Source organism: Polyodon spathula, chromosome 29, assembly GCF_017654505.1.
Source record: "Polyodon spathula isolate WHYD16114869_AA chromosome 29, ASM1765450v1, whole genome shotgun sequence".
NCBI lineage: Eukaryota > Metazoa > Chordata > Actinopteri > Acipenseriformes > Polyodontidae > Polyodon > Polyodon spathula.
This window is the reverse complement of record NC_054562.1, coordinates 5,187,487-5,214,800: the sequence shown is the minus strand read 5'-3', so window position 1 is coordinate 5,214,800 and position 27,314 is coordinate 5,187,487. Positions and strand designations below refer to the sequence as shown.

The following is a 27,314-nucleotide window of genomic DNA, read 5'->3' as shown; positions in this document are numbered from 1 at the left end:
TGTGCTCCGAACACTAAAATGATGATTAAAAAATTCACGGTTTTCTGACTCTCTGAAATTAAAAATAAAAAAATGACGTGAACAGACATGACAGGCGGGATATAAACTGGATTATGCAGCAGTGCCCTTAAATGCCCTTCGGGAAGACTATTGTTACCTCCAGGGTAGAATTATAGCCCCTTGTGGGTATTAATAGTCTTCCCTCAGGTCAATTACTTTCTACTACAGACCTCCTGTACACACACGTTTAGAAAAAATAAAAATAAAAAGCATTCTATTTTAAAAGACTGCACAAGTTATTTCAAACTGGAAACCCTGAATGTATTAAAACAGAAACTCTTGCAGACAGACACTAGCTTTCTGAATGCCTGATACAATACTGCAACCTATACCATACAGCAATGGCTACTGCAGTAGCACGAGTCTGCTCTTACTGTGTGTGTACGACATGTGACTCTACCATGAAAATATTGTGTTAAAAAAATAAATAAATAATAAAAAAAAGCAGCAAGCAAGCTAATCGATTTATTCTTTCCCCAAAGTAATTGCATATCGCTTGTTTTGCAAGTTGTTTCATTCTGTACGATTTCACATTGAAAATGAATAAACTGACTGTTAGGCCATGGCAGGTCTGTTACCAAACCTTAGCTTTGATATAGTTTACGTTCCTTTGTTAAAAATCACATTTTATTAAAACTGTAAAACTGCATAAGGGCTCTGGTTCGGTGAGAAGAGAGCCCCCCCACCCCAGGCTTCATTGTGTGCACATCCAGTCAAGATGAAGTTAAGTTTTCAAGTTGTTGTTTTTTTGTTTTGTTTTGTTTTTCCCCCCTAAACATTTAGCAGAAGCTTCTGCAACAGAAACCAGGTTGTACTGTAGGTAGGATGCTGAATCTGGGAGCGTCTGTCTGTCTGTCTGTCTCTGCGCCCGTCTATCTGTCCTTCGAGCCCAGTTTCTCGATCAGGTCCTGGAGGGGTGCCAGTTCTCTGCGGTCAATCAGGTTGAACTCCTGTTAAATAAACCAACCAGTTAATAAATCCAGATGGCACTACAGACAACATGAGTACCTCAGGGATGGCAATGAGACTCCTATTGCACAGCAGCTTCACCCCATTCCTGGTTTTACTACGAGCTTGATTAGCCACAGTGTGTGTAGATAAGTTCAGGTGCATCTTATCAAGCTCATAGTAAAAACAGAAATGGATCAACCTGCTGTGCAGTAAGAGTCTTACTGCCATCCTGGTAGTTTTTGGCAGTAATGGAAGTTTATGGGCCACACTGGACCTCACTCTTTACTCATCCCCAAAAAATGCAGTTCCCCAAAAACTTCCTCTCTTCTGTTCTCTTTAAAAAGATGAACAAGAATTTTGTTGACCACCAGGGATGGGAATAAGAGTCCCGTTGCATCGCAGTTTTATCCAGTCCTGGTTTCTCTGCAGGTTGAATCAGACACACCTGAGCTTGTTACCCACACACTGTGGCTAATTAAGCTCTTACTAAAACTTGGAATGGGTGAAACTGCTAAGCAACAGGAGTCTTACTCCCATCCCTGGAACTTTCATTATTGCATTGAGGACTTTCTCTGTACATTAAAGAATTCGGTTTTGGAAAAAGACAAGTTTCCGGGATTTCCTGGGCCGCCTTTGTGGTCCTCGGCTCGAGGACCCCTGCTCTAGCAGGTAGCGTGGGACTGAGCGGACGAGCGTGTGCGCACCTGAACGAAGAAGATGAAGTGTTTGAAGGACGTGTTGAGGTGCGCCTCCTCCTGCAGCTGCATGACCGAGTCGAAGTGCTGGTGGTAGATGTGGGCGTAGACTCTGAACAGACGCTTCAGGATCGTCTTCGCCACGGACATGAAGTTCTTAGGGAACGGCACGCCTGAACGAGAGAGAGAGAGAGAGAGAGAGACACACACAGGTTAGGTACATGATAGCCAAGGCTGCAACAAAATAACCAACCCACAACTTGAAAACACTACATCTAAAATACACAACTTTATTACAAAGCCTAGAGACTGTAGCAACGCTTGATTTCGAGTGGCACAGCAAAGAATGCGCTGTACTGAAAGAAACCCCTCGAAAAGCCCCTCTGCTGTTTGGAATTTTTTTGTTAAATGCCCAGACCAAGTTGCATGCAAACTGTGCAAGCGTCTGTTAACGAGGGCTCAATCAATCACCAGCATCACTAGACATGCGCAAGTTCATATTAGTATTTTTAGTAGCAGTAAAATGTGACTGATAACCTGCTTGGAACGGTGACTGTTAAATAAAGCCTTGTTTTGCCTGAGTCCACTGCAGTTGTGTGAATGTTTTATTCCATTTATGGACTACCTGTAAAATAGGATTTTCAATCCAATACATGCAAGTAGCTATGGTGACGGCACCAGTAAATTACGCAAAGGAGTCCCATCGAAGTTTCGAACCTTCCTTCGGTAATGAGTTCCGAACCTTCGAAGGGCAAAACGTACCCTTCGCTGTAGCCCTACACTTTACCATTTGCCCCCCCCCCAAGTTTAGTTACATGTTAATAGGCAGGCAATAGATATGCCAGACTGCTATTGAAGCTCATGTTTCAGGAGTATGCTGAATGAGTTTTTACAGGAGTATGTGTAAGTTTCCTGCTCTAGTTTAAAAAAAAAAAAAAAAGGAGGGTGCGGGTGGGGGTGGGGAGGGAGGACTGGAATCTAAAGCTACCAATTCCTTATTCACAAGAAGACTGGCACGCAGCGTTAGCACAATTATTCTACAAGATAGCCACTCTACCTAAATAATGCGTATTTAAACCACACGGTTGCCATTCACAATCACGTTTTCACATTGTGATGATCGTGTGGTTATTAGTGGCTTTACATACCAGTCTGTGTATGTCTATTTACTGGAGCAGGAAATTACTGGATCTCACCAGCATCCAGTTCCTCTCCAAGATGGAACAGACCTGAAGTCTGTGGCTGGGCTGCGGCTGCCACTTCGAGACACACCTGCCAGCGAGTGACAATAGATAATCCTGCGAGCATGGAAATTAACTGTCTGTTAAACTACAGTTCTAGGGTTACAAAACGACTCCCGAAACTGACAAGGCACAGCGCTGCGGAAGAAACCGAGTGGGAGCGAACGCTGGAGAGAACGGGCTCCCTTGAACCCAAGTGGGAGCGAACGCTGGAGAGAACGGGCTCCCTTGAACCCAAGTGGGAGCGAACGCTGGAGAGAACGGGCTCCCTTGAACCCAAGTGGGAGCGAACGCTGGAGAGAACGGGCTCCCTTGAACCCAAGTGAGAGCGAACGCTGGAGAGAACGGGCTCCCTTGAACCCAAGTGGGAGCGAACGCTGGAGAGAACGGGCTCCCTTGAACCCAAGTGGGAGCGAACGCTGGAGAGAACGGGCTCCCTTGAACCCAAGTGGGAGCGAACGCTGGAGAGAACGGGCTCCCTTGAACCCAAGTGGGAGCGAACGCTGGAGAGAACGGGCTCCCTTGAACCCAAGTGGGAGCGAACGCTTGAGAGAACGGGCTCCCTTGAACCCAAGTGGGAGCGAACGCTGGAGAGAACGGGCTCCCTTGAACCCAAGTGGGAGCGAACGCTGGAGAGAACGGGCTCCCTTGAACCCAAGTGGGAGCGAACGCTGGAGAGAACGGGCTCCCTTGAACCCAAGTGAGAGCGAACGCTGGAGAGAACGGGCTCCCTTGAACCCAAGTGAGAGCGAACGCTGGAGAGAACGGGCTCCCTTGTCCCCGCAGCTCAGGCGGGGGCGTGAAGGTCAGGGCTGAGATGGAACACTGTCAGGAGAGGGTTCCCCGGATCGGCTCCTGTGCGCACTCACCGATCTTGGATGGGAAGAGGGTCTCGTCGTCCAGCTGGTCTTGAACCCAGGTCATCAGGTAGTCGATGTACTTGGGAGCCGAGCACTTGATGGGCTTCTTAATGTTGGTGCCGTCTGCCCAGTGATACTCGTATCTAGTGCAGAGAGAGAGGAGAGAGAGAGAGAGAGAGAGAGAGAGAGAGAGAGAGAAATGCCAGTTACAGCAGGAGAAAAAAAAAGGTTGCATATTGCAGTTATGCAATATTAAAACTGTTTTAATAGCAAATTGTAATGCGGTACAAAACACTTTGCAAAGTCAATGTTTTTTTTTTTTTCTTCTTGAAAACACCAGTGTAGCCCTGAAAAAAAAATACTAAAATAAATCAAGTTGAGGTTCATGTCATTTTGCTTAATATTACCATCAAAACTAGAAAAGAAAATAAAAATGTGGCAGAAAAAAAAACTAAGCCAAACATTTCAATTATCAGAGAGTTGAGGGTTGGAGTCAATTCAATTTCCTTTTTAAAAATCAATTCCCAGTTCCTTCAAAAGGGGTTGAAATAGGAATTGGGATTTTAAAAGACATAATTGTTGTGATTGTTCAACTGCTTTCATTTGAAGCCAGCTGAAATTGACTCACAAAACAGCGACTTCAATGCAAGTCATCTGATGTGAGAAGCGCATTTTAACAGAATACTGCAAATTGCAACTCTGATCAATGATGTGCTGGAATTGATTACAAGGGAATGGGAACTACTGGAATTGGCAATAGATTTGAATAAGAATTGGAAAAGGAATTGACAAACAGGAATTGATCCCAACCCAGGTTGAACTATTAGTTTTAAATAAGAAATAAGGACAGGTTATCTAAAAAAAGAAATAGCCGAGTTATTCATTGAATTTATAATAACAAAAAAATAACACCTCTTCAAATACAAACCCGCTACCCCCTCTTCTCTCAAGTACGGTATAAAGCCAACACAGTGAGCAGCAATCAGACACATTATTCAACCCCCCTCCCCCTTCCCCTTCCCCTGTAGAACTGGAGGGGACCTCAGGAAGTCACAAAAGTGCATTTCCTCCAGATAGGCTTAAAATAGAGGAGAGCTTTCAGGATGAGGGGGTGATACGGGGCTGAACAATGCAAGACAATCCCTAATCACAGGCAGACCCATGGCAACACATCCTGAAGACCCCGTACTGCAGTTGCAAAGCATAATAAAAACAGTAAAAAAAAAAAAATAAATAAAAAATTAAAACAGATGAACAAGTAAAACTAGGCTTTTTCAAAGTCTGTTTCAAAGCTCTTTTCAAAATGTCCGCTCTAGTGCACTGGCGTTTGAGATATATGCTTTGGCTTTTCAGTTCCGTGCCACATCGTGGATCGTTATTGCCGTGTTGCCCGTTTGACAATCTGGGCAATAATCCTGACTATCAGTGCACTAGAACGGGCATTTTGAAAAGAGCTTTGAAACAGTGTAAAAGTGTAAAAAGTTGTCAGGATGTTAACAACGAAAAGAAAAATTACAGGTTATTTAAACCAGCGGTTTTCAAACTGGGTGTACGCGATTGCTCCTCTACAACGTTGAACCCCCTTCCAAATTAAACCACGTAATGTTTCCTGTCTGCGGGGCGAGTTTAACTCGAAACACCCAGCTGGCTGCTGACAGCGAGTTGAGCGCACACATGGCTAATTTACAGATTTAAAACAGCAGGGCGGGGGTTCTGCAGTCTGTAGCCTAAAAAAATAAAAAGATTATCACTATAAGATGTTGCTTCGTTTACTTTCTGGAGTTTACATGCTCGGTGTCAGTAGTTTAATCAGTTCACTGTGTTTTATCTAAGTTTATGTTTTTAAATAACGGTATTACCGAGTTGAGCAGGCAGCTGTCGCCCTTCTTAGACAGCGAAATCTGCACTAGAGCTACACGCGCTTGTGTGCGTTTGTTTCATTATTAATTAATTTGTTGAAGAACGCCTTCGTCGTGCGAGGAAAAGCACAATACTATTATTACAAAAATGGAATTCCAGGATTAAAATTTATTTTTTTAAAAAAATCAATCCCTAAATCCTGGGATTGGATTCCCTACTCCAGCCCTAGTGAGAGTGTTCATATCGTACAGTGCCCATCAACAAGCTGATTAACACCATCACACTGCAGCACTAAACACTAACATGTAAGCATTTTGCCAAGTAATTTTTGACTGCATGTTATAAACACTGTACCCACTTTCTACTTTCAGCAAATTAGCTTAAACAAAGGAGGCAGCTGCTTCTGCATCCAGCGCTCAAAGAATATCACAGACATTTGCAAAGCTTTTTGAGATGTTATAGTAATAAAATAATGACTTGGATCATATTATTGAGGAGTTTGGTGATAAAACGAGTGATCAGGAGAGGATTTATCAGTATGCACGACTATGAAGAGGTACGTGAAAAATACAGCGAGCAAGGGGTGGGGCTTGGCTGGAGATGCAGTGCCGAGTGTCCTTTTGCGATTCAGTGCCTTTTAAACCTGTTTTACTCTGAAAACATTTTTTTGAAATAGCTCATGTGAAAATAAATTGGACTGCAAAGGGTTAATGACAAACTATTCTGTTAAAAGACAAAACTATTTTGAAGAGTAGGTGCTCATGTCAAGTACAAAACATCCTTCATTCAGAACCAACTGCTTTTGGTCTTGCATCACAATACAAACTACACACACACACACACACACACACACACACACACAGCTCTATCAGGCTCCGATACATCATGTAAGAAAGCATCACGGCACACAGCGAATCGTTACGCACTCCCCCCCCGTCCCCAGAGTTCACAGCAGTTACCGCTGGAGCGGCTCACCTGGGCCCTGCTGACATCACAGAACAGCTGATCTCAGTACAGAACTCTGTGATCGTCCCATACAGCATGTTGATCTGGTTGAAGAAATCCACAGCTGCAACACAGAGACGGCGAGAGGGAGGTCACTAACTGCGTGCGTTTCCACACACAACATCCAGTTCAAGGAAAAAAAACTAACTCACAATAAATCTCAACCCTTTATCGCCCTGGGCATGTTTCCAATCTAATTAATCAAATATACTGGAGACAGGGCAGCAAAGGGTTAAGTCCGAGAGCTGCTTTTAGTTTGTAACACACCTTTATCTGCTACAGGAACCATGACGAATGCTGTAGTCTCTTGCTAGTCCATCACAGTTTTTCACTTTTATTAAAAAAAATATATATATTCAAATATTCTATCACACTGCAGGGGTAGAAATAAGACTCCTGTTGTATAGCAGTTTGATCCATTCCTGGTTTTACTAGTTTAATAAGACACACCTGAGCTTGTTACCTATACACTGTGGCTAATCAAACTGGTAGTAAAAACTATAATAGATGAACTTGCTATGCAATAGAAGCCTTACTTCCACCCCTGCATTGGATTCTAAAAAGAGTTCCTAAAATCCAGTTCCTTTATTCTTCAAATTGCATAGCGTGGGAGCTATGAGCTTAGTAGCTTAACCAAAACCCCTGTCTTTTATAGAATGGCACGCTAAACGGAAATAGGACAGTGGAAAAATAGTGTGATGCTGGGAAAAAATAAATTAAAAACAAAAAGCAAGCAGGGCTTGAAACTCGCACACCAGCCCTTCACCTAACCCTGGCTTTCAGGACTTCCCCTGTTTAGGTACAGTATATATTTTAATGATCAGGCGTTTGATGTTAAATAAATCCATTGAGAGCACATTTCCCCAGGGGCCCCATTGTTTAAACCCAATATACTTCAGGTGTAGTTTCATGAGATGCACTGACCCGTGGGTCCGCTTGTTCACTGTGAATCAGAGATTTCTGGAGCTGCTCACTGAGCACGCCGGGCTGTTGGGCAGAACAAGAGGCACATATTCCAGAAAAAGGAAGCTGGAACAGATCCAGGGATGGAAATAAGACCCCAGCTGCATAGCAGTTTGATCCATTCCTGGTTTTACTTCAAGTTACATAAGACACACCTGAGCTTATTGTCTATAAAACTGGGGCTAATCCAGCTTGTAGTAAAACTTGGAATGGGTGAAAATGCTATGCAATAGGAGTGTTATTTACATCCAAGTTCAACAAATTAGATTGTTTGGATCTGCCTGTCTCATGAAATAACAACTTTAGAAAAAAGGGAGTTCTGAACCCCAGGACTGGGTGCAGCAGCAGCAGCAGGGCTAGCGCGAGTTTCTACCCCTGCTCAAACTCCTGGTCAATTCAGTACTAGACTTCACTGAGGGGAGTTTAGGGCTAGTGGTGCGAGTGTCAAGCAACCCTAGAGCTGAGGTTTTGTTTGACTGACTGTTGACTGCGATCCACTCATTGAGGTCCTCTCCCTCCGGCAGCACGACAGCCTGCCTCAGATTCCCGCTGCCCAGCGTCGCCTCCGCATGCTTCAGCAGCTCGTACTGGTGGGAGCCTTCAGGAATGTTCTTCTTCGGCTTGAAGGTCTTTGAAGAGCGATTGCCACTGAAAAATAAACAAAAACAAATAAGGAGGCTGGTGGTCCAGTGGTTGAAGAAAAGGGCTCGATACCAGGAGGTTCCCGGTTCGAATCCCGATCTGGACTCGCTGCGTGTGACCCTGAGCACTTCACCTCCTTGTGCTCCATCCTTCGGACGAGACACAAAAACGAGGCCCTACTGTAAGTGACTCTACGGCAACAGTTGCGAGGCATAGTTCACCCCCTAGTCTGTGCAAGGCACTCTGGATAAAAGCATCTGCTAAAATTATTAAATAATAATAATAATACATCAAAATAAGGATATCAGAAATGAATTGACATTGAATGAAACTTTTAGTCACTGAATTTAATTTTATTTTCGTGTTTCTAAAAATCAACCCTATTGAGTGTTTAATGGTTACAATTGATGATATAATTAGAAATGCACTTATTCACCCCAGCTAAAGCGCTTCTCTATCTGAACTAAAGCCCATCTGGTGGAACTAAGGTTCTGTGGTTTCCTGCAAGTTTTTCGAAATTCAACACTAGTGTTTAAACAGTTATGACTAAGGGTGATCGCTTAAACCAATGTTACATTTATTCTCTAAAATGTCCATGTTTGTTTTACAAAGAGAAGGAGATGTGATGCCTTTTATTGGACCAACTAAACGGTAATGAAAATTACAAGCTTTCAAGACATTTTCAAGAAAGTTTCAAGTGTTTGTTTTGAAAGATCTGCATTGCCACGTTAATCGAGGTAGCAGAATTGGAGATGTGAGTCTACAAATATGATCAACTACAATATAAAAAAGAAAATTAAATTGAAAGCAGTTTTGAGAAATGTTCAGGCTTTCTAGATAGAGTTTATCAAGGTTTTTCTATTTTATATACTGTCTGAATTATTTCTAGTATTGTTTTCTTTTTCGGGAGTTTTCATGCATTGAGGCTCAAATCAAACAGCAGCACAGACGAGGTATTACAGTGTGCCCTCCCTGTTCTCTATTGAAACAATAATGCAGTAAACTGCGCCATGCGCCAGACCCACATGGGACTGATGATTTGAACCTAGTCATGCACAGCAACCTCATGGATATTAAAAAAACAAAAAAACAATTCTAGCCTTTACATGTGAAAGACTAGCAAGCAAATGCATGATGACCTCATATGCCACCCCACCCACCAATGGAAAACATTAACAATTCAATGAAAAATATATTCGCTGTCCAAAACTATTTCTTCAAATATGTTGGGTTTTTTTTTTTTATATATTTTATTTAACATGCTTGGAAAACTTCCCTCAATACATTGTTTACAGTTATTTCTGTAATATTTGCATAATACCTCTATTTAAAAATAATAATTTTAATATTTAATAATTCTTCTATAACTTTACCAGTCAACAACTTCGTAAAGCGGATTAACACACGTTTGGTTAATCTCGCGTGTGTACTCGACTAAGAGAAGTTTATTGTGTTTAAACTAAAAACTAGCAAAAAACATTTGATGTCAGAATTTCCGACGCAAGACTCTTGACGGGTTTCGTTTTGATTTCCTCGAAGTTGCCGCGTCTCAAACTGACCCAGACAGCCCTGCTCTCGCAGCAACATTCAGCGATGGGTGGTTATGAGAGACAGTCAAGCAGTTTTGGGGTTTTTTTTAGGTTAGGAAGCCAAAACGCAAATGTTTTGTTCCTCCTCCAACGACAACATTTCAAAAGATAAAACACCTGGTACTTTTGTAAATTAACCTGAGTATGCAAGAAAAAATTAAGAAAAATCAACAGTTATTTCGTGTGTATCAATCAGTACGTGTGTCATTGGGGTTAGAGGTTACATTTGAAGGTGGCTTCGATCTATTTTATTTATTTTAAACATGCGATGTGTTTTTTTTTTTTTTTTAAAGCAAATACATGAGATGTCCGTCAAGCAGTGGGAGTTTTTTTTTTTTTTTTTTTTCCCCCCACTAGACTTTCTTATAAACTACCAACGCAGTTCCCGTTTTAATTATTCCCCCCACTTAGTTTTTAACTTTTTGTTTTGTTTTGTTTTGTTTTAGCCATAGCACAGGTTTAAAAACAACACGTGTAACATTTTAGCGCAGGATCATGTCTGAAAAGCGTGAAGATCAGGCTTTAAGAGAAAGAACAGCTGATTTTAAACGCCATTACAACTTATACAGGACGTGGTATACGAAAAACCTGGCTTTGCAAAAAGTATTCACTTTGTTTAAACTACAAAACCCCCCAACACATTACACAAATGTCTCTGATGAGTTTAACAGAAATAATGCATCTCTATAAATTAAAAAAAAAAAGTCTGAAAATCAACTTATTTGATATAATTGACATTCTGTACTTGGGAGCCGGAAGACCGGATAGTAATATACTCACAACAGGAAACTCATAGCTCCTCCGAAATCGAGTTAAGTCGCTTGAATTGAAGACAAAACTAACTTTTATTTAATTTTTTTTCTCCAAAAAAAAAAAAAAAAACAAAATAAAACAGAGATAAAACTTTATCAGTGAGCTACAGGTACTGGAAACAACAACAGTATAGTTTTGCTAATTAAAAACTGAACTGTGTATCCAACCCGCAGTGAGCGACTCGCACCGTGTTATCGCGAGGGTTGCGTTAGCAAAGGTGCAGTTTTTTGAAGGCTTTAAAGTTTTAGGGTGCTGGCGCCCCCTTTTGGACAGAGACGGGGTCGCGTACAGGTAGTCCCGAAGGTTTGACACAGATTCTACTGTACTGTCAATTAATTTAATTTAATTTAATTGAAATGCAATTAAAAACACATAGTCGGGGGGGTTCTGAAAACTAAAATAGAAACACCTGCCTTATCACCGTCAATGGGGTGCAGGGCCAAAACGATTGATTCAAAATGACTAGGCGGTCCCTTGAGAAATATCATTAATCTATTCTGGGGTTTTTGTTGTTGTTTTTTTTTAAATCTGGTACGCAATGGGTTAACGGAGGGCAGCTGCGGTCAGCTCTAGCCAAGTTATATCTCTCTCTCTCTCTCTCTCTCTCTCTCTCTCTCTCTAGGCTTATACCTCACGCAGACAGCCCCAATCAGCGTGCTATTTAAGCCGTATTTAACCCTTTCTACAGGCCTACACACATCCATAGTCTATCAGAACGCATTTAAATGTAGATGAAATATATTTTAAAATGCGTGCTAATATTGCAATATGATAACTATACAGCGCTGCTTGTAATACTTTTGTGTTGAATATATTGTGATGTTTTGCTGCTTGTGTAGTTGCACGCATGCTTGTCCCCATGCATGTGTTTATTTATGTATGAGTTTTCCCGTGCATTGCTATACTCTATCATGCGTTCACGGTGCTTTGCAACCATTTGCTATGCTTTTGCCGGGTAGTCACCAGTGTTTAAAACAGAATGCTCGCTGCTGAAGTCTTTGTCGCTGAAAGGGTTCAGTAAACTTGCGACCCTCGGTGACTGACGCTGCTCGTAAACGCGAAAGTGGACTGAGATCACGTGATCTGTTCTGTACTGAACGTTCTTTTTAAGAAATACCGGGGTAAACTTTTTGAAAAAGTTTGCAAGGTTGTTATAATAGTAGAAAACACTAGTTGAGTCTTTGAGAAAATTGCTGATGCTCATAATGCATCTGAGTAGAAAAATGCAACATGTCTACAGTTGTAGACAAAAGTTTACATACCCCAATGAAAATTTATAATTTCTTGAAATTTCTCGACAAGGAATAGACGTCTACAGTTATTTAGTTCAGCAAATTTTTTTTGCAAAACTCCACAAATGCTCATTCAAAAGTATTTATACCCTTTGATGCTATTATAGTGTTGTCTACAAGGTGCTAGAAATTTCAAGATGATAATGCAGAATTTAATTCTAGAAAAGTCTAGAAACTGCTGGATTGTAGGTGAACATTCTTTTTGAGTATAAAAGGGTTAAGTATAGGATGATTGCTGTCATTACCAATAAGTCGATATGGGACAAAGTAAAGAGCTATCTGAAAATTATTTATTGTCATAAAGCTGGAGAAGGATACAAGAAGATTTCCTAGCATTTGAGTATCCCAATTTCAATTGTTTCTATTAAGAAGTACAAGACTCGTGGTCCTGTCACAACGCTCCCTCGGTCTGGAAGAAAGAAGGTTCTTTCACCAAGAACAAGTAGAAGAATTGAAAAAGGTTAATAACAATCCGAGATTGGCTGCCAAAGATATTCAAAGTGAATTGGTTGCCAGTGGCGAAGGTCTCAATGGTCACAGGTCAAGGAAAAAAGCCACTCTTAGGAAAATGTCACAAGGACAATCTCTTAAAGTTTGCAAAATGGCATTTGAATGATGGATACGAGTTCTGGTCAAAGGTTTTGAGGAGTAATGAAATAAAAATCAAGCTATTTGGTCACGGTGATAGTCATTACTTTTGGAGAAAGTCTGGTGAGGCTTACAAAGAAAACAACACCATAGCTACTGTCAAGCATTGAGGTGGTAATATCCTTCTATGGGGCTGTTTTTCCTCTAATGGCACAGGAAAATTAGTTCCAATACATGTTCAAATGGATCCATAGCATACCAAAAGATACTGGCCAATCACCTGAAACCCTCCGCTATAAAACTTGGTTTAAAGTGCAACTGGACATTCCAACACAACAACGATCCAAAACGCACATCAAAATCTACTGCAGAATGGGTAAATAAGAACAAGATTCTGGAATGGCAGAGTCAAAGGCCCAATCTAAATCAGAGTGAGAAGCTTTGGTATGAGTTGAAGGCCGCTGTGCACAAGAGAAGGCCTCGGAATTTGAATGAACTGGAACAATTTTACGTTGCAGAATGGTCAAAAAATCCCTAAAGAATCTATGCTAAAGGTGTCTCACCTAGCTATTCATTTCATTGTCCTTGTCTGAGTATGAATACTTTTGAATTGGTATTTTTGGAGTTTTGCAAAAAAAAAAAAAAATGCTTAATTAAATCATTCTAGACCGTCTAAGTGCACAGTGGTAAACTTCTATAAAGAAATATACAGTTATGGCTCATAGCCAGTCACGGTCGGGGCCAAATGAACCTATATGCAAATTATTCTATAGTGTAGGACCCCCAGCAGAATTGGGGCCCAGGCGAGATCGACGTTTTTGGGACATTTTACAAAAACTGCATGTGGGCGCCCGGGACCCACGCACAGGAAAAGAGGCACACAGAAACTTGCTTTCAGTTCATTTTATGACGGCTAATCATTCTGTCTCGATTACACCTGCTCGGAGTCTTTCACGCAAGCAGCTTCCTCCTAGTGCACAATACCAAATGCTCCACTCCCTCTACCTCCTGGGAGACAGCTGTCCCTAGTCCTACGCCAGAGGTGTCAGCAGGATAATGTTAGTTAGGGGGTTTGAATTTTAGAAATAAAAGGCAGTTAAAGCTCATCGTGTAGAATGCGGGAGGCTGCCCTTCTGCAGCCGGCAAAGAAGGGGTTAAGTCCGTTTGCTTCTCTCCCTTTATTTATATACTGCGCGGGAATCGTGAAATTAGCCCAATACCACGATTTCTTTAATATTCATAAGAAATAAAACTACAGTATTTTATAATTATTTGCATTTCATAAAAACAACTGAACAGGCTAAAACTTCAGATGTTGAGGTAAGTTTCCCGTCAAATTGACTTTCAGATTTTATCGTTTGCTATAACATTATTTTAAAAAACTATTTTTAAAACACGAATAATAGCAATAGTTAATGAAGAGGACGCGGAATAGCCGGCACCGATGTGTTATACAATTAAACACAGTTTCACTTCGTTTTATTTAATGTATGATGCCTGTATTCAATGTATTTGCATTGTTTTTTACTGTTTGTATTTAAGGCACTATGCCCTGTATTTCACTGTATTTAATGCATCATGCATTGTTCATCACTATCTTGTAAAGCGCTTTGTGATGGTTGTCCACGATGAAAGGCGCGATATAAAATAAAGATTGATTGATTGATTGATTGATTGAGCACATTACCTCAGAATATTGTAAATAAATGTTCTGTATTTTGTTTAAATAAAAAGCAAAAGCCTTTTTTTATGTGAAAGTTGAAATGTTTTTATCTAAAGGTACAGCAGTGCCCCATAAAATGGTTACCTTTTCAGCTCATGTTGACGATCAATCAATCAATCAGTCTTTATTTTATATAGCGCCTTTCATAGTGGACACCATCACAAAGCGCTTTATAAGATGCAGTAACAACAAGAAAATCCATAATACTTCAAATACAGAGAAATGCATCATACATGATATACAGTAAAAAAAACACACACAATGCATAATACATTAAATACAGTGGAAAGAGCAGAATACATGATAGCAGCATAATACATGAAATAGTGCATTAAATACAGTGGCATAATAAGTGAAATAGTGCATTAAATACAGTGGAAAGAGCAGAATACATGATAGCAGCAGAATACATGAAATAGTGCATTAAATACAGTGGAAAGAGCAGAATACATGATAGCAGCATAATACATGAAATAGTGCATTAAATACAGTGGAAAGAGCAGAATACATGATAGCAGCAGAATACATGAAATAGTGCATTAAATACAGTGGAAAGAGCAGAATACATGATAGCAGCATAATACATGAAATAGTGCATTAAATACAGTGGAAAGAGCAGAATACATGATAGCAGCATAATACATGAAATAGTGCATTAAATACAGTGGAAAGAGCAGAATACATGATAGCAGCATAATACATGAAATAGTGCATATAGCACAGTGCATTAAATACAGGAAAGAGCATAATACATGAAATAGTAACAGCAGCTAATAAGAGATATCAGACTTAAGGAGCATGGAAAGCAAGAGAGAACAGGCGGGTTTGAGAGCTGATTTAAAAGGCATCAAAGATACTAGTCCTGGGAAGCTGGGTTGGGGCAGGTATTTGAGTTGCCCCCTGAGTGTAGTAATATTAACGTGTTTTGAGTGGGAAATCTTGATTGAACTGATATTCTGCAGATGTACAAGAGTCCATTGCGAAGAAGAGGCCTGAATAATAGATGCATTCATTAGGAATAAGCTTAATTGTGTCGCAGTGATTAAAGTCACTGTCAAATCTGGAATGGCTCAGATTGCTATGGAACGGGCGTCGCATTGTTAAATGTTTCACAGATAGGGCTGACAGGTGACAAGGTTGTAGGGAATCTGCATTTTTTCTTTCTCTGAATGGTGGTGACAGTCTGCCACAAAACACCGCACCGTGTTGTTTACTAGCTATAATTAGATTTATATTTTAAAATACCATTTATATAATTTCACAAATGCACTAATTACTTTTATTAATGGTCTGGAGCCACCTAGCAACACTAACCGCGGACGTGACGTCACGCTAAGGAAGTGCATCTTTCTCATGCCATTCAAATGCATTCGTATAATATTCCATGACGCAATGGGTGTGTCTGTGGTTGACAACACAGACTGCCGATCAAACGCGCCCCCCGCCCCCATCCCTTACCGTAAAAATCAGATCCAGCCTTCTACGCAGCTGTGGGTAGGGGATAAAAAAAAAAAAAAAAAAAAAAAAAAAAAAAGGTTATACAGCAGATGTTCAGTAATAAAACAAAATGCAAAATCGAAAGCAGCAGCTAAAGCAGCGTGCAGAGCATCCTAATTATTCTATAACACAGTGTGTACATAAATACCAAATGAATGCAGTTTGCTGGTTTAGAACGGGAAAGCACGGGGAGGGGCGGAGCTTGGATGAAAGTTCCAAGCATCGAAGCACAGAACGTTCCGGGGGTGTGTCCTATTTTTTTTTTTTTTTTTTTTTTGTACAGTGTTGTATTTCAATTGACGTCACATCATCCCTAAAAAGGCCACGCAACTCGTTCTTCCGTGCTGATCGGCTGGTGCTCCTGTCTGCGGCTACACACCGTCCCGCTCAATACAAATATACTCACCCCCCTAAGGTTAATAAACGCACACGATGGCAACATTCAGGACAATCGGTCGTAGAGCTTACGACCCCACGGCACATTCAGTAGGACAAGCAGACCCCCAGTTAGCTCGTGCGACTGTCACGTCAGCAACATGCTAGTACATCTATCCGCGGCCAGGTATGTAACTAACCTTCATTTCTAATCCTTTTTCTTAGTTTCAACGCCCAACGGCACACCTTTCTGGAAAGAACTTCTGGCCATCTTTTTAATTTTTTTTTTTTTTTTTTTTTTTTTTTTTTTTTTTTTTTTTTTTTTTTCAGCGAACAAAATTAAGCGTTTATTTTTATTTATTTTGTTTTAATTATTTATTTTTTTTTCTTCAAATGTTGTTTTATAATGCCACTAAACTAGACAGCTGTCTAAACCGGCTGTCCTGCGATGATATATATTTCCGGGCGTAAAAAAAAAATATATATATATTGAAATAAAATGTCAAACTCCGTGACGATGATGGTATGTTTGTTTCCCCTGTGCTCCGAAAAGCAAAACACCTTGATATAAATATCCACGAGAATATAGGAGAAGTAACGTTACAGATATGCACAGAATAGTGAAGCGCTTTCTTTATTTCTTACATTATTCGAATGGAACTTTGTTTCATGCCGTGTGTGTGACGCGGGCGCAGCGCCCCTAGCGGCGTGTCCTCTGAATGACACGCTGGCTGATGAAATCTTGCTGTTAGTTTACACGAGGGCTCCCACTCAGGGCTCTCGGGCAGTCGACTGTACTGTACTCTATACAATCCAATACAGCCACAACCTCGAGTTTACACATGACTTGCAAATACCCTGTAAATTAACTTAAGGACCTGCCAACCGCATCTTATTACCTACAATTATTTACTCAAATATCTGTCACGTGTGTGCCTTGTGTATTGAGCAGTACCCAAAGGACATTGAAACATAAGACCATATTCGTGAAACTGAAATTGTTTTAGTCTGGTATCACATTTTCTGAAAACGTGTGTATGTTTGTAGATACAGTATTTGCATGCAATTTGTACTGATACTAAAAGCGCGTGGATGTGTCCCAAAATGTTTTCAGTGACTCAACAAACCTCCGTTTTATATTATTATTTATTATATTATTATTATTTTATTATTATTATTATTTGGCTCTCAATTTACTATAACTAATAAGATATGGTGCCCACGATGTCTCCAACACAGTAAAAACAATATTTGTATATTCACATCAAAACATAATTTATTATATTTATAAGATATTATGTCTCCATACATATATATATTATATATATATATATATATATATATATATATATATATATATATATATATATATATATATATATATATATATATATATATATAATATACAGATCTTCTAGCTATAGATATATTTATGATATATATATATATATATATCTCTTCTTTTGAGCTATGATTTATATTTCTAACTCCCTGACTCGCGGGCCCCCCAGTTTGTGAAACGCTGCGGTAAATTATCCCGCCAGTGTGGTTAATTTAGTGACAGACGGCGTCAAATCCTCAAATGTGTTTATTAAACCGGAATAGATCCCGTGAGATATACACCTCGTTTACAAGGGGGTCCTGGCGAGAGGTACCATAAAATCAACGGGAACAAATTCAAATCATTGAAACTGAACGCAGTCAGTTCCAACAATCATAAAATCTGTAATACACAATAAAAACACAGAGAAGAAAAACAATATACGTGATGCCCTGTCACATTTACAGGGTTTGCAACGCTGGTCAGATTTTTAAAATGAATGTTTGAGTGATTTATTTTGTAATGTTCTGCCAATGAGGCTCGTGTTTGTACAGACTGATATAAGTTCAAGTTACTGTTCTAATGAGAGAGGCCTTGCACAGAACATGCCCTGCAGGAATCCAGTAACTGGACTCCAGGAATCCTGGTTTAGTTAGAATAGGGATGATGTGGGACGCTTCAGCTGTGGCCATATGTATACACTAAACAAGGAGGGGAAATAAGACTCCCGTTGCATAGCAGTTTGATCCATTCCTGGTTTTACTATGAGTCTAATAAGACAGAGTTTGTTACCTAAACACTGGGGCTAATCAAGCTGGCAGTAAAACCAGGAATGGATGAAACTGCTATTATTATTATTATTATTATATATTTGACTCCATTATCCACGGTGCCTTGCAGGTGTTACAGGGCAGTTCAGGGTTACAGGGCAGATCAGGAGTCTCTCTGCAACAGGAGGCTTGTTTTGCATGCCTGGTAAGGTAAGAGGGAGTGATATAAAGGAATGCAGGTCTGCTGTTTCTTGGCTTCTCCAAGTTGGTCTAAAGTTACTTCTTGAGTGGCCTCTTGCATCTAACTTTATTTATATACGTCGTAGAAATGGGTGGCAGAGTGTTCCCTCGCCCCTTGTCCAGTTCTGAGGGTCTGCATCAGCAGATCGTAGTAATTTGCAGTAGAGAAAGGGTGGCTCAGTGATGGGGGGACAGTTTTGAACTGGCTCCTGTTCCGTCAGCACGGGGGCCTGCTTCGTTTCTCCACAGGGACCAGAAAGGCTCTGCCTGACTTTGAGGAATACCGGCAGTGAGACGAGAAGAAACCTGCTCGTTGTGGGCCGTGCACACTGGCCGCCTTTGTTTTGCAAACTGATTGATTTCATTTGTAACGACAAAGACGCCTCTGATTTGCGTTCTGCGCCAACCGTTCAGTGGCTGTGTGTATAATTCCACCATGCTCCGATTCCTATTTATCTATTTTTTTTTTTCTCGATTCCCAGACACGAAGCCGTCGTGATCTCCGGGAGGAAGTTGGCGCGGCAGATCCGTCAGGAAGCCAAGAGCGACGTGGAGCAGTGGGTCTCCGAGGGCAACCGCCGGCCGCACCTGAGTGTGGTGCTCGTGGGAGACAACCCAGGGAGCCACTCCTACGTTCTGAACAAGACCAAGGCAGCCGCTGACGTGGGTACGTGGCCACTGAGAGCTGGGGGGGGGTCACAGGGAGTGGGGGAGAAAAGGTTTAGCTGTGAAAAGCTGGGATACGCACAAAAGCTGGCAAGGTGTTGGCTGCTCTTTGCGGTGTTGCACAAGGGCAGTAAGACTCCGATTCCACAGCACTTACACCCATTCCAGGTTTTACTACAAGCTTGATTAGCTTGGATCATAGTTAACAAACTCAGGTGTGTCTTATTAAATTCACAGTAAAACCAGGACCGGATCAAAGCGCTATGCATCGGGAGTCTTATTTCCATTCCTTTGAAAATAAATTTTAAAAAAACTGGTGAAAGAAGTCATTTCCAATGACCTCTAAATGACCTCGTCGAGACAATCCGGAAGTGGGCGACGCCTGCTTTATCCCCGCTCGAGGTTGCGTTGCTAGGTTGCATTGCCATGGTGAGCGCCTATGTGTAATGAAAGCTGCAGGAGGCAGATAGCTTGGTTGCTAGGTAACCTTCATGCTTAAGGGCAGTTCACAATGTTGAGAACTCCACACTTCCTCCTGATGTTATAGAAGTTGAGGAGCGGTTTATTTGCTAAACATTGGGCTTGAATAACTGGTTCTGTTCTCATTGGCCAGTTAAAGCTGTAGCACTTGAAATTAAGAAAATACATTTTTTTATAAACAGTAACTGTGACGGAGCTGGGATCTGTCATTTCTAACCTTCTACTGCTGCAAGTAATCGCAGAAGAATGTGGCTAAGTGGCTTCATCAGTTCTTGTTGGTGGCATTTCTAAAGTGCATTCCTTGAACTAAAGAAAAAATAATCGCATTTTGTGGTTCTATGTTCAGTACATATGCTTAAGGCTGTATTTAACAGATTTCACGATTTCTGTGGAAATGTACCTATTAGAGTTCCCTGCGAAAACTCCCATGGTTAAAATAGAATGTCTTTTAAAAAAATAGACATAAAAACAAAAATTCTACAATTTTAGCATTCGCTGTTTTTCAGGTAAAGCATTTAAATATTTTAGAAACAGTTGTCGTATAATAGAATGAATCTATTTCCAGTAGAAGAGACAGCTTGCTTCCTAGAACTGTGTGTGCACTTGCATTTGAACTTGGTATGGACATTCCTTGTGCTGTTCTGTGGCTGTAGGTCACGGTGACCCTATTTTTCATTGGCGTGTGAGTACGGTGCGTCACGAAAAGCAGCTCCTGGTATCTCCTGCAAAGCCGTCGGCAGTAGCTGGCAGATAAAGCTTGTCACTGTGTGTGTCTCTGCGCAGAAGCAGCGTTATCTGCTGATAAACTTTACAGCCTTGTGTGTGGGCTGAGGGAGTTAGCTTTAGCGCTTCAGGTTTTCAAATGCATTCTGCAAGATTGGAATATGCAAAGATGACCAAAAGTAATGGAACACTCTTTCATTCAGCTTAATGTAGAAAATCGTGTTAATTATGTAGGGTGATGCAAAACTTTTTGCCATAGCTGTAGATATAAGCACTCAATCTGGATAGCTACTGCTGTCTAGCCTGGAAGGGTGGAAGGTAGGCTGCAGCGTGTGTTGATGGGCCGGTTTGTTTGTGTGCTCCGCAGGGATCAGCAGTGAGACGATCCTCAAGCCCGCCGATATCTCTGAGAAGGAGCTCCTGGAGCTGATTGACAAGCTCAACAACGACAGCAACGTGGACGGGCTGCTGGTGCAGCTCCCCCTGCCTGGTGAGGACTGCACCCAGCATTGCATTGCCTTGCCCGCGTGCCACAGGACAGTCTGTTCCATCAGCTAGCTACTGGGTGACGTGGGCAGATATACGAGCTGTGAATTGGGTCTTCTGAGTCGGTGTGTGCTGACAGTTGCCTTTTAGGAAGTATTTCATTGGCAGGCACTAAATAGAGCCATTCATGAATGTGTTTATTTCAAAACTGGGAAAACTGTCCTCCCCTCACCTTTACAATTGAATGCCAATCCATGACTTAATTTGTGCAGTTCACTAACCCATAAGGTTCAAAGTGACCCTGCACACACAACTCCAGCTCCTGAACCAGATAAGGGTTGATTGCTGCTGAGGGCAGCAGTTCAGATTCCCTTGTGCATTGTGTGTGCTATGCTATGAGGGGGATGGACTAGGTGTTTGTGTCTCTCTCTCTGTCCTCTTGCTCACCCTGTCCTGTCCTGTCCCCTCCTCAGAGCACATCGATGAGCGGAAGGTCTGTAACGCTGTGGTCCCTGGGAAGGACGTGGACGGGTTCCACGTGGTCAACGTGGGCAAGATGTGTCTGGACCAGAGCGCCATGCTGCCGGCCACACCCTCGGGGGTGTGGGAGATCATCAAGCGGACCGGTGAGAGACTGGGGGAGGGGTTTCTACTAAAACTGCACCCAGTGCACCACCATCTGCTGGTGAACCAGTGCGTTTCAATCGCGCTCCGTGAAACTGAAGTGCGGTCCCACAGCGCCCTCTAGTGAAACATGCCACTGCCGGTTAACCCTTTCAGTCCTAGCTAAAGAATAAACTCCTTTATTGAGTTTACATGACAAAAGGACACCGTTTTTAAAAAATATATATTTCTACACGACCTCAGACTGGGACCTGTATATATATATAAACACACACACACATGCATTTTTTTTTATTTTTTTTTACAATTGAGAAGAATTTAAGAAGAATTTAATCAGCAGGTTATTCAGTAAATCCATTGGTCAACGTGGTGAATTCAAAACGAGAACAGCTGTCCTTCCCTCACCTTTACAACAGAGCACTGATCAATGGCAATATAACTTCCTCAGTGGGCGTTTTAAAAGCCGAAGATTCCTCTCATCCGGGGATGGTGGCGTCTTTACAGAGACTGTAACCTGTCCTGTTTTGTCCCCCCCCTCGCAGGGATCCCCACGCTGGGGAAGAATGTAGTGGTCGCTGGCCGCTCGAAGAACGTTGGGATGCCCATCGCCATGCTGCTGCACACTGACGGCAGGCACGAGAGACCCGGAGGTGAGCGAGCGAATCGCTGAAACACTACAGCAATTTGGGGATCCTAATTAAGGAGGCTGTGTGGTCCAGTGGTTAAAGAAAAGGGCTTGATACCAGGAGGTTAAAATCCCGGCTCGGCACGCTGACTCCCTGTGTGAGGCCCTGAGCTAATCGCTGAACCTCCTTGTGCTCCGTCCTTTGGATGAGACAAACAAACGAGGTCCTACTGGAAGTGACTCTGCAGCAGCAGCAGTTGTTGATGATGCATTGTTCACCCCCCCTAGTCTCCAAGTCTCTTTGGATGAAAGCATCTGCTAAATGACTCAATAGTTAATATACATGTCTTATTAACTGTTGTAGTGTTCCTGATTGTTAAATTATCTTTGTACATCTTTTTTCACATCCTGGTGACTTTTTAAGGTGGTTTAAAGCAGCTTTGTGACTCCAATAGAGCTTCCAGAGTCATGTCTAACCTGTAATTACTGTACATGGTACCCTACAGTGTAACCATAAAACCAGGGGGTCTCCAAACACGGTCGGACAGGTACAACAAGCTCAGGTGTGCCTTAATATAAAGAAACTCGTATTAAAACCAGGAATGGATCAAACTGCCGTGTAACGGGAGCCTTCTTTCTATCCCTGTGTGTTTAAGAGTTAAGGATGGGGTAAAACACACACACAACAGGGTCCGTCCCGGAGTTAACCCTTTGTTTCCTCTCTCCCAGGCGACGCCACTGTCACCATCTCCCACAGATACACGCCAAAGGACAAGCTGAGGCAGCACACTCAAATCGCTGACATCGTCGTAGCTGCAGCCGGTAAGCATGTTTTCCGTTACTCCTCGTTCCCGCTGCGGGCCGCGGCTAACCCTGGCCAACCTTAGACGTTCTCGTCCTGCATCAAAAGCTGACTGGGGGATTGCAGGATAGTAGTGTGCTGCGTTTTAAATAAACCTGTAGCAGGACTACATTCAGGATAATAAATAAATAAATAAATTGAAAAAAATTTAAATGCCTGGATGCTGTGATTGAAAGAACGCCCATATTTATATTTTGGCTATGCATTCGATTTCAAGACGGCCTTCTCACGATCCAGTTGTCCGAACGCTCTAAAGGTCGCGGCGCGGATTTCATTCCTCGCTGCGATGCGCGTGTGGTAACTTCAACGTTTAACTCGACAGCCGTTTTGGAGAAAGCCTGCAATGCACCGCTGTGTTTCCCTGCGCCAGCACACGCCTGCCTGCCACCTGATCAGGGTGTTAGATTCTCCCCACAGGGTTTATCATGTGCTTGGAAAACCCAGAGGAAACTGCAAAGATGAGCCAGAACATTTGGAATCTCCATCGTGAATAAAGTGGCATTACATCATTCAGAATGTCACGGCACATAAATGTTACTGCAATACACTGTGGGGGAAACCCCAGTGCTGCAATACAGCAGTTTCCGCTAGGAGGAACTGCTGCCAGTCACAGTGACTGCTTTGTTTTACCAGTCACAATGTGCAACCTGTCTGCTCTTAAAGTGATGCATTTACACATATAATGTCGAGGTGAATTTAAAAGCATTTTGTCCTGAAGATATAGCAGGGTGAGCAAACTTACAAGACCAGAGAGCAGGTAAAAACCCATGTGAAACAAATACAAACGATAAAAGTGCACTTGCTTTTCATTTCAACGCACACGCGAGGCGCAGCCAATCACAATCCCCGAGGCAAACCACATGAACAAACCCACCACTCCTGGAGGGGCGAAAGGAGGGGAGCGTGGATTGAATCGGCCTATCGGTGACTTGCTTTGTTAAGGCGGGGGGGGGCTGCCCATTCACACGCTCAATCGATGGCCTGCGTCTTTTAAAGGGCGTGGTCTAGTTAAGAGAAAGGCTGACAAAAAAAAAAAGAGGAAACTCCAGAGGGAAACTGAAAACAGTAACTGCGGTCAGTTGTTTGCAGAAGTGTTTATAAGAAGAACATTTTGAAGTGTAGAATTGCAGATTGTTCTAACAACCCTCCCATTACAGGGAGTGACAAGAACTCCTGTTGCATAGCAGTTTCACCCATTCTAGGTTTTACTACCAGCTTGACTAGCCACGGTGTGCAGGTAACAAGCGCAGGTGTGTGTGGCTTATCAAACGTAGTAAAACCAGGAGTGGATCAAACTGCTATGCAACGGGAGTCTTATTTCATCCCTGCTACTGGATTGCATTGTCATAGGCCTGCGTGCTTTTTACAGTGTTTCAGTTCTCAACGCTGCTTTCATTCTTTCCCCAGGTATTCCAAACCTGATCACTGCTGACATGATTAAGGAAGGGGCCGCGGTGATCGATGTCGGGATCAACAGGGTTCAGGATCCGATTACTGGGAAACCCAAACTGGTCGGGGACGTTGATTTCGAAGGTACGTACCAGTATGACCAGTATGAAGCAAGAATACTAAGTGGACAGTAGTTTAAAAATAAAAAAATAGGTGTGAAATGAAATTTGAAGCCGCTGGCTTCTTACCTAGATTCTTTCTTTCTTGCGCAGGAGTGAAGCGGAAAGCCAGTTTCATCACTCCAGTCCCAGGAGGCGTGGGGCCCATGACGGTGGCCATGCTGATGAAGAACACCATCATCGCAGCCAAGAAACTCCTGACAAAGCCAGCCGCCCTCGGCCTCACGGCTCCTTAACAAGAGAGACCCTGCACGCCGAGAGAGAGTGCGAGAGGACAGAGATCATATCAGAGTTTAAAGCCTCACATTCCCGGACCACCAAAACACTCCCACATAGACCGACAGAATTGCAATAATTTATTAATTAGAATATTTTTATTGTGTGTTTTTTTTTTTTTTTTTTTTTTTTGATCGTGTTTATGTAGAGGGAGAGGAGTACAAAAGTCTTAAGTGTAGTCGGCTTTAATGGTGCAATTCCGTTCCACCTTAAAACGGAGTGCGCCGCTCACTTCGTGCAGATGCCTGCTGCTCTTTCTTTAAAGCAACCAGGCTTTTCTTAAGGTGGAAATGTCCCCCCCTCTCGCCCATATATACAAAACCAATTCCAGGCATTAACTGTGTTTGCTGGGGGGAATACAGTGGAGGAATGTGGTTCGATAGGTGTGGCTCAGCAGTAGGAATTGAGCCAGATAGTCATAAATCAAATAAGGATCACTTTACAGCGTACTTGTCTTGCCCCCTGCCCCCATCCTATTTTGAACTGTGTTTTCGTAATATCTCTACTGTGACCTGAGGGTTTGTTTTTATGTATTTATTTTTTGTATACCTTAACCTGTAATAACTCTCTCGACTCTGCTACCAGGAATATTCACAAATATTTATTTTTGAAGATTATGTTGCAATAAATTCATAATTCCTCCCCCCAGCCACATTGGGGGGGTCAGACTGAAGAACAAAGTTTGGGTTTTAGTGCTTGTTGTCAGGGTGTAACTAAGAGCTACTAAAAGACTTTTTATGAAGTTCACTTTAGTATTTCTAAATTCGGCCCCATCGGTCAGTTTTAAAAGCTCCAGGTGATTTTTTTTTTTACCTGCTCAGGTGTGCACGCGTGGCACGTTCCAGCTGCAATCTGGGACTAAAAACTTTCCCGGGAAGACTTCACAACTAAAGTGGGTTTTTGTTTTGTTTTTTTTTTCTGACTTGCTTCAATGCAACATGAAATCTGGAACCCAAATAAACAGTAACTTAATGACACATCTTATCTCCTTGTGCTTGTAATTCTTGTTCAAAATGTGTGTGTGTGTGTGGGGGGGGGGTTTGATATGCCCACTGTACCGTGAAACTAAGGCTATAGCAAACACTCGTTTAAGCGAAGAGAAACCCAACACTCTGCTCTTCAACATAAGTTTATTACCAAACACCTTTCTTTTAAACTTTACAGCCGGCGTGAAATATACAAATGAAATGGGAAACCAGTTTACACACACGTACACAACATTTCAATTTGAACACAAGCTGCAACTTTTTCAATCACACTTTGCAATTTTCTTTTAGTGGGGTTTATTTATTAAAGAAGAATTTTGTTTTATTAGAAAAGTCATAAAATATTATACAGAAAATGAAAAGAAAAATAACATTTAAGCTAATTGGAGACTAGAGTCGGGTCAAATAGACTCGAAACCTAATAAAGGGTTAATATGGTAAACTTTTAGAAGGGAAATATATCATTTCGGGCCTTTACTTGCAGGCAATATTCCCATCTTATACACCCTTGTCCTTTTTAGAGCCACGATTTAGCAAAACGTGTCTTGCATCTTCATGGCGTTAATGCAAAGCTGAGGGAAGATGAAGCCACTTTTTCAGGGGTACGATTCTGACCCATGTATGAATTTAGCCAGCACATAAAAGAAAGCATCGCTAACGCTTGATCTCAGCACCACATTGACTGCAGCAAGCGAGACACGATCACCAGGTTTGAGAAAAACTTCACCATCTTATTTAAAACACTACTTTTCAAAGCGCTGTTCTTCCAGGATTTGTATTGCTTTCACTGTGAAATATTGAACCAAGATGCCGTTAAGTTTCCTACACATTTACAACACAGTCAGCTATGTTACAAACAGAATATATAAAACTGGCAAATGCACAGTAAAAGTTTTCACAAACTGGTTTTATTAAGTTTTCTTCAATGCAAGTCCTCATTATCAGCTGGGAGCCGTCATTGAATCACAGCTGAAGAAATCTATTCGCAATGACGCTGCAGGTAGATTGTAGGGACCAGGAGGAAGAGGAGGAAGGAGGAAGAGTCAGGAATGTTGGTGATCCAAAACAGAAACTGTTTTTTCTTTACTACAGGTGAAGCTGATGCCTGGGTTACGTACCAAACAGCCAAAAATATTTTGGAGAAGGAGAATTTGGCTGCCTTTCTCAATATATAGTTTATTTTCAAATTATATCTCTTTGGCATTTACTCTGGTGTACCTTGTAAAGGTAAGACATGATTTTAAGAGCTCTAGGGGGGGGGTACCTTTTAAAAAAAGTCTCCAGGGCGGGGGTGGGGGGTTTAAATCTGGATAGCAGTGATCCAGATTTTGTTATTCTATATTCTGTGATCGAAATTACTTTTAGGGAAACCAGACTTTGCAATCGTAATCCTGGATAAATGCAATCCAGCAATGGCATGTTCCGAAAAAGCGGATCGAAACAATCCAGATAAAAGTAATCTCCATCACAAAATCCAGGATTACAAAATCCAGATCACTATCATCCAGATTAGAAGTTTGAAAAAATACGTTT

At 41.8% G+C, this 27,314-nt stretch overlaps 2 protein-coding genes across 2 annotated transcripts; one reads left to right on the top strand and one right to left on the bottom strand.

Moving 5' to 3' along the window:
- Window positions 1–811: 811 nt before the first annotated feature.
- LOC121302366 (MOB kinase activator 1A) lies at window positions 812–10,862 on the bottom strand. The gene is made up of 6 exons (XM_041232294.1): window positions 10,647–10,862; window positions 8,117–8,283; window positions 6,643–6,736; window positions 3,817–3,950; window positions 1,716–1,879; window positions 812–1,010 (listed from the first exon to the last, which is right to left on the bottom strand). The coding sequence occupies exons 1-6, from the start codon at window positions 10,658–10,660 to the stop codon at window positions 933–935; spliced, it is 651 nt and encodes a 216-aa protein (XP_041088228.1). The 5' UTR covers window positions 10,661–10,862; the 3' UTR covers window positions 812–932.
- A 5,441-nt stretch (window positions 10,863–16,303) lies between these two features.
- mthfd2 (methylenetetrahydrofolate dehydrogenase (NADP+ dependent) 2, methenyltetrahydrofolate cyclohydrolase) lies at window positions 16,304–25,772 on the top strand. The gene is made up of 8 exons (XM_041232255.1): window positions 16,304–16,341; window positions 18,968–19,152; window positions 20,722–20,844; window positions 21,314–21,466; window positions 22,007–22,114; window positions 22,819–22,911; window positions 24,359–24,484; window positions 24,613–25,772. The coding sequence occupies exons 1-8, from the start codon at window positions 16,316–16,318 to the stop codon at window positions 24,753–24,755; spliced, it is 957 nt and encodes a 318-aa protein (XP_041088189.1). The 5' UTR covers window positions 16,304–16,315; the 3' UTR covers window positions 24,756–25,772.
- Window positions 25,773–27,314: the final 1,542 nt, after the last annotated feature.

Excerpts from the sequence above, each read along its gene's own strand:
- mthfd2 (XM_041232255.1), top strand. The coding sequence starts at position 16,316 with ATGCTAGTACATCTATCCGCGGCCAG. Across the intron at positions 20,845-21,313 it reads GGTGCAGCTCCCCCTGCCTG|AGCACATCGATGAGCGGAAG; the intron begins GTGAGGACTGCA and ends TCCCCTCCTCAG. Across the intron at positions 24,485-24,612 it reads CGGGGACGTTGATTTCGAAG|GAGTGAAGCGGAAAGCCAGT; the intron begins GTACGTACCAGT and ends TTTCTTGCGCAG.
- LOC121302366 (XM_041232294.1), bottom strand. Across the intron at positions 3,951-6,642 it reads GTGATGTCAGCAGGGCCCAG|ATACGAGTATCACTGGGCAG; the intron begins GTGAGCCGCTCC and ends TCTCTGCACTAG. Across the intron at positions 1,011-1,715 it reads ACTTCATCTTCTTCGTTCAG|GAGTTCAACCTGATTGACCG; the intron begins GTGCGCACACGC and ends TTTATTTAACAG.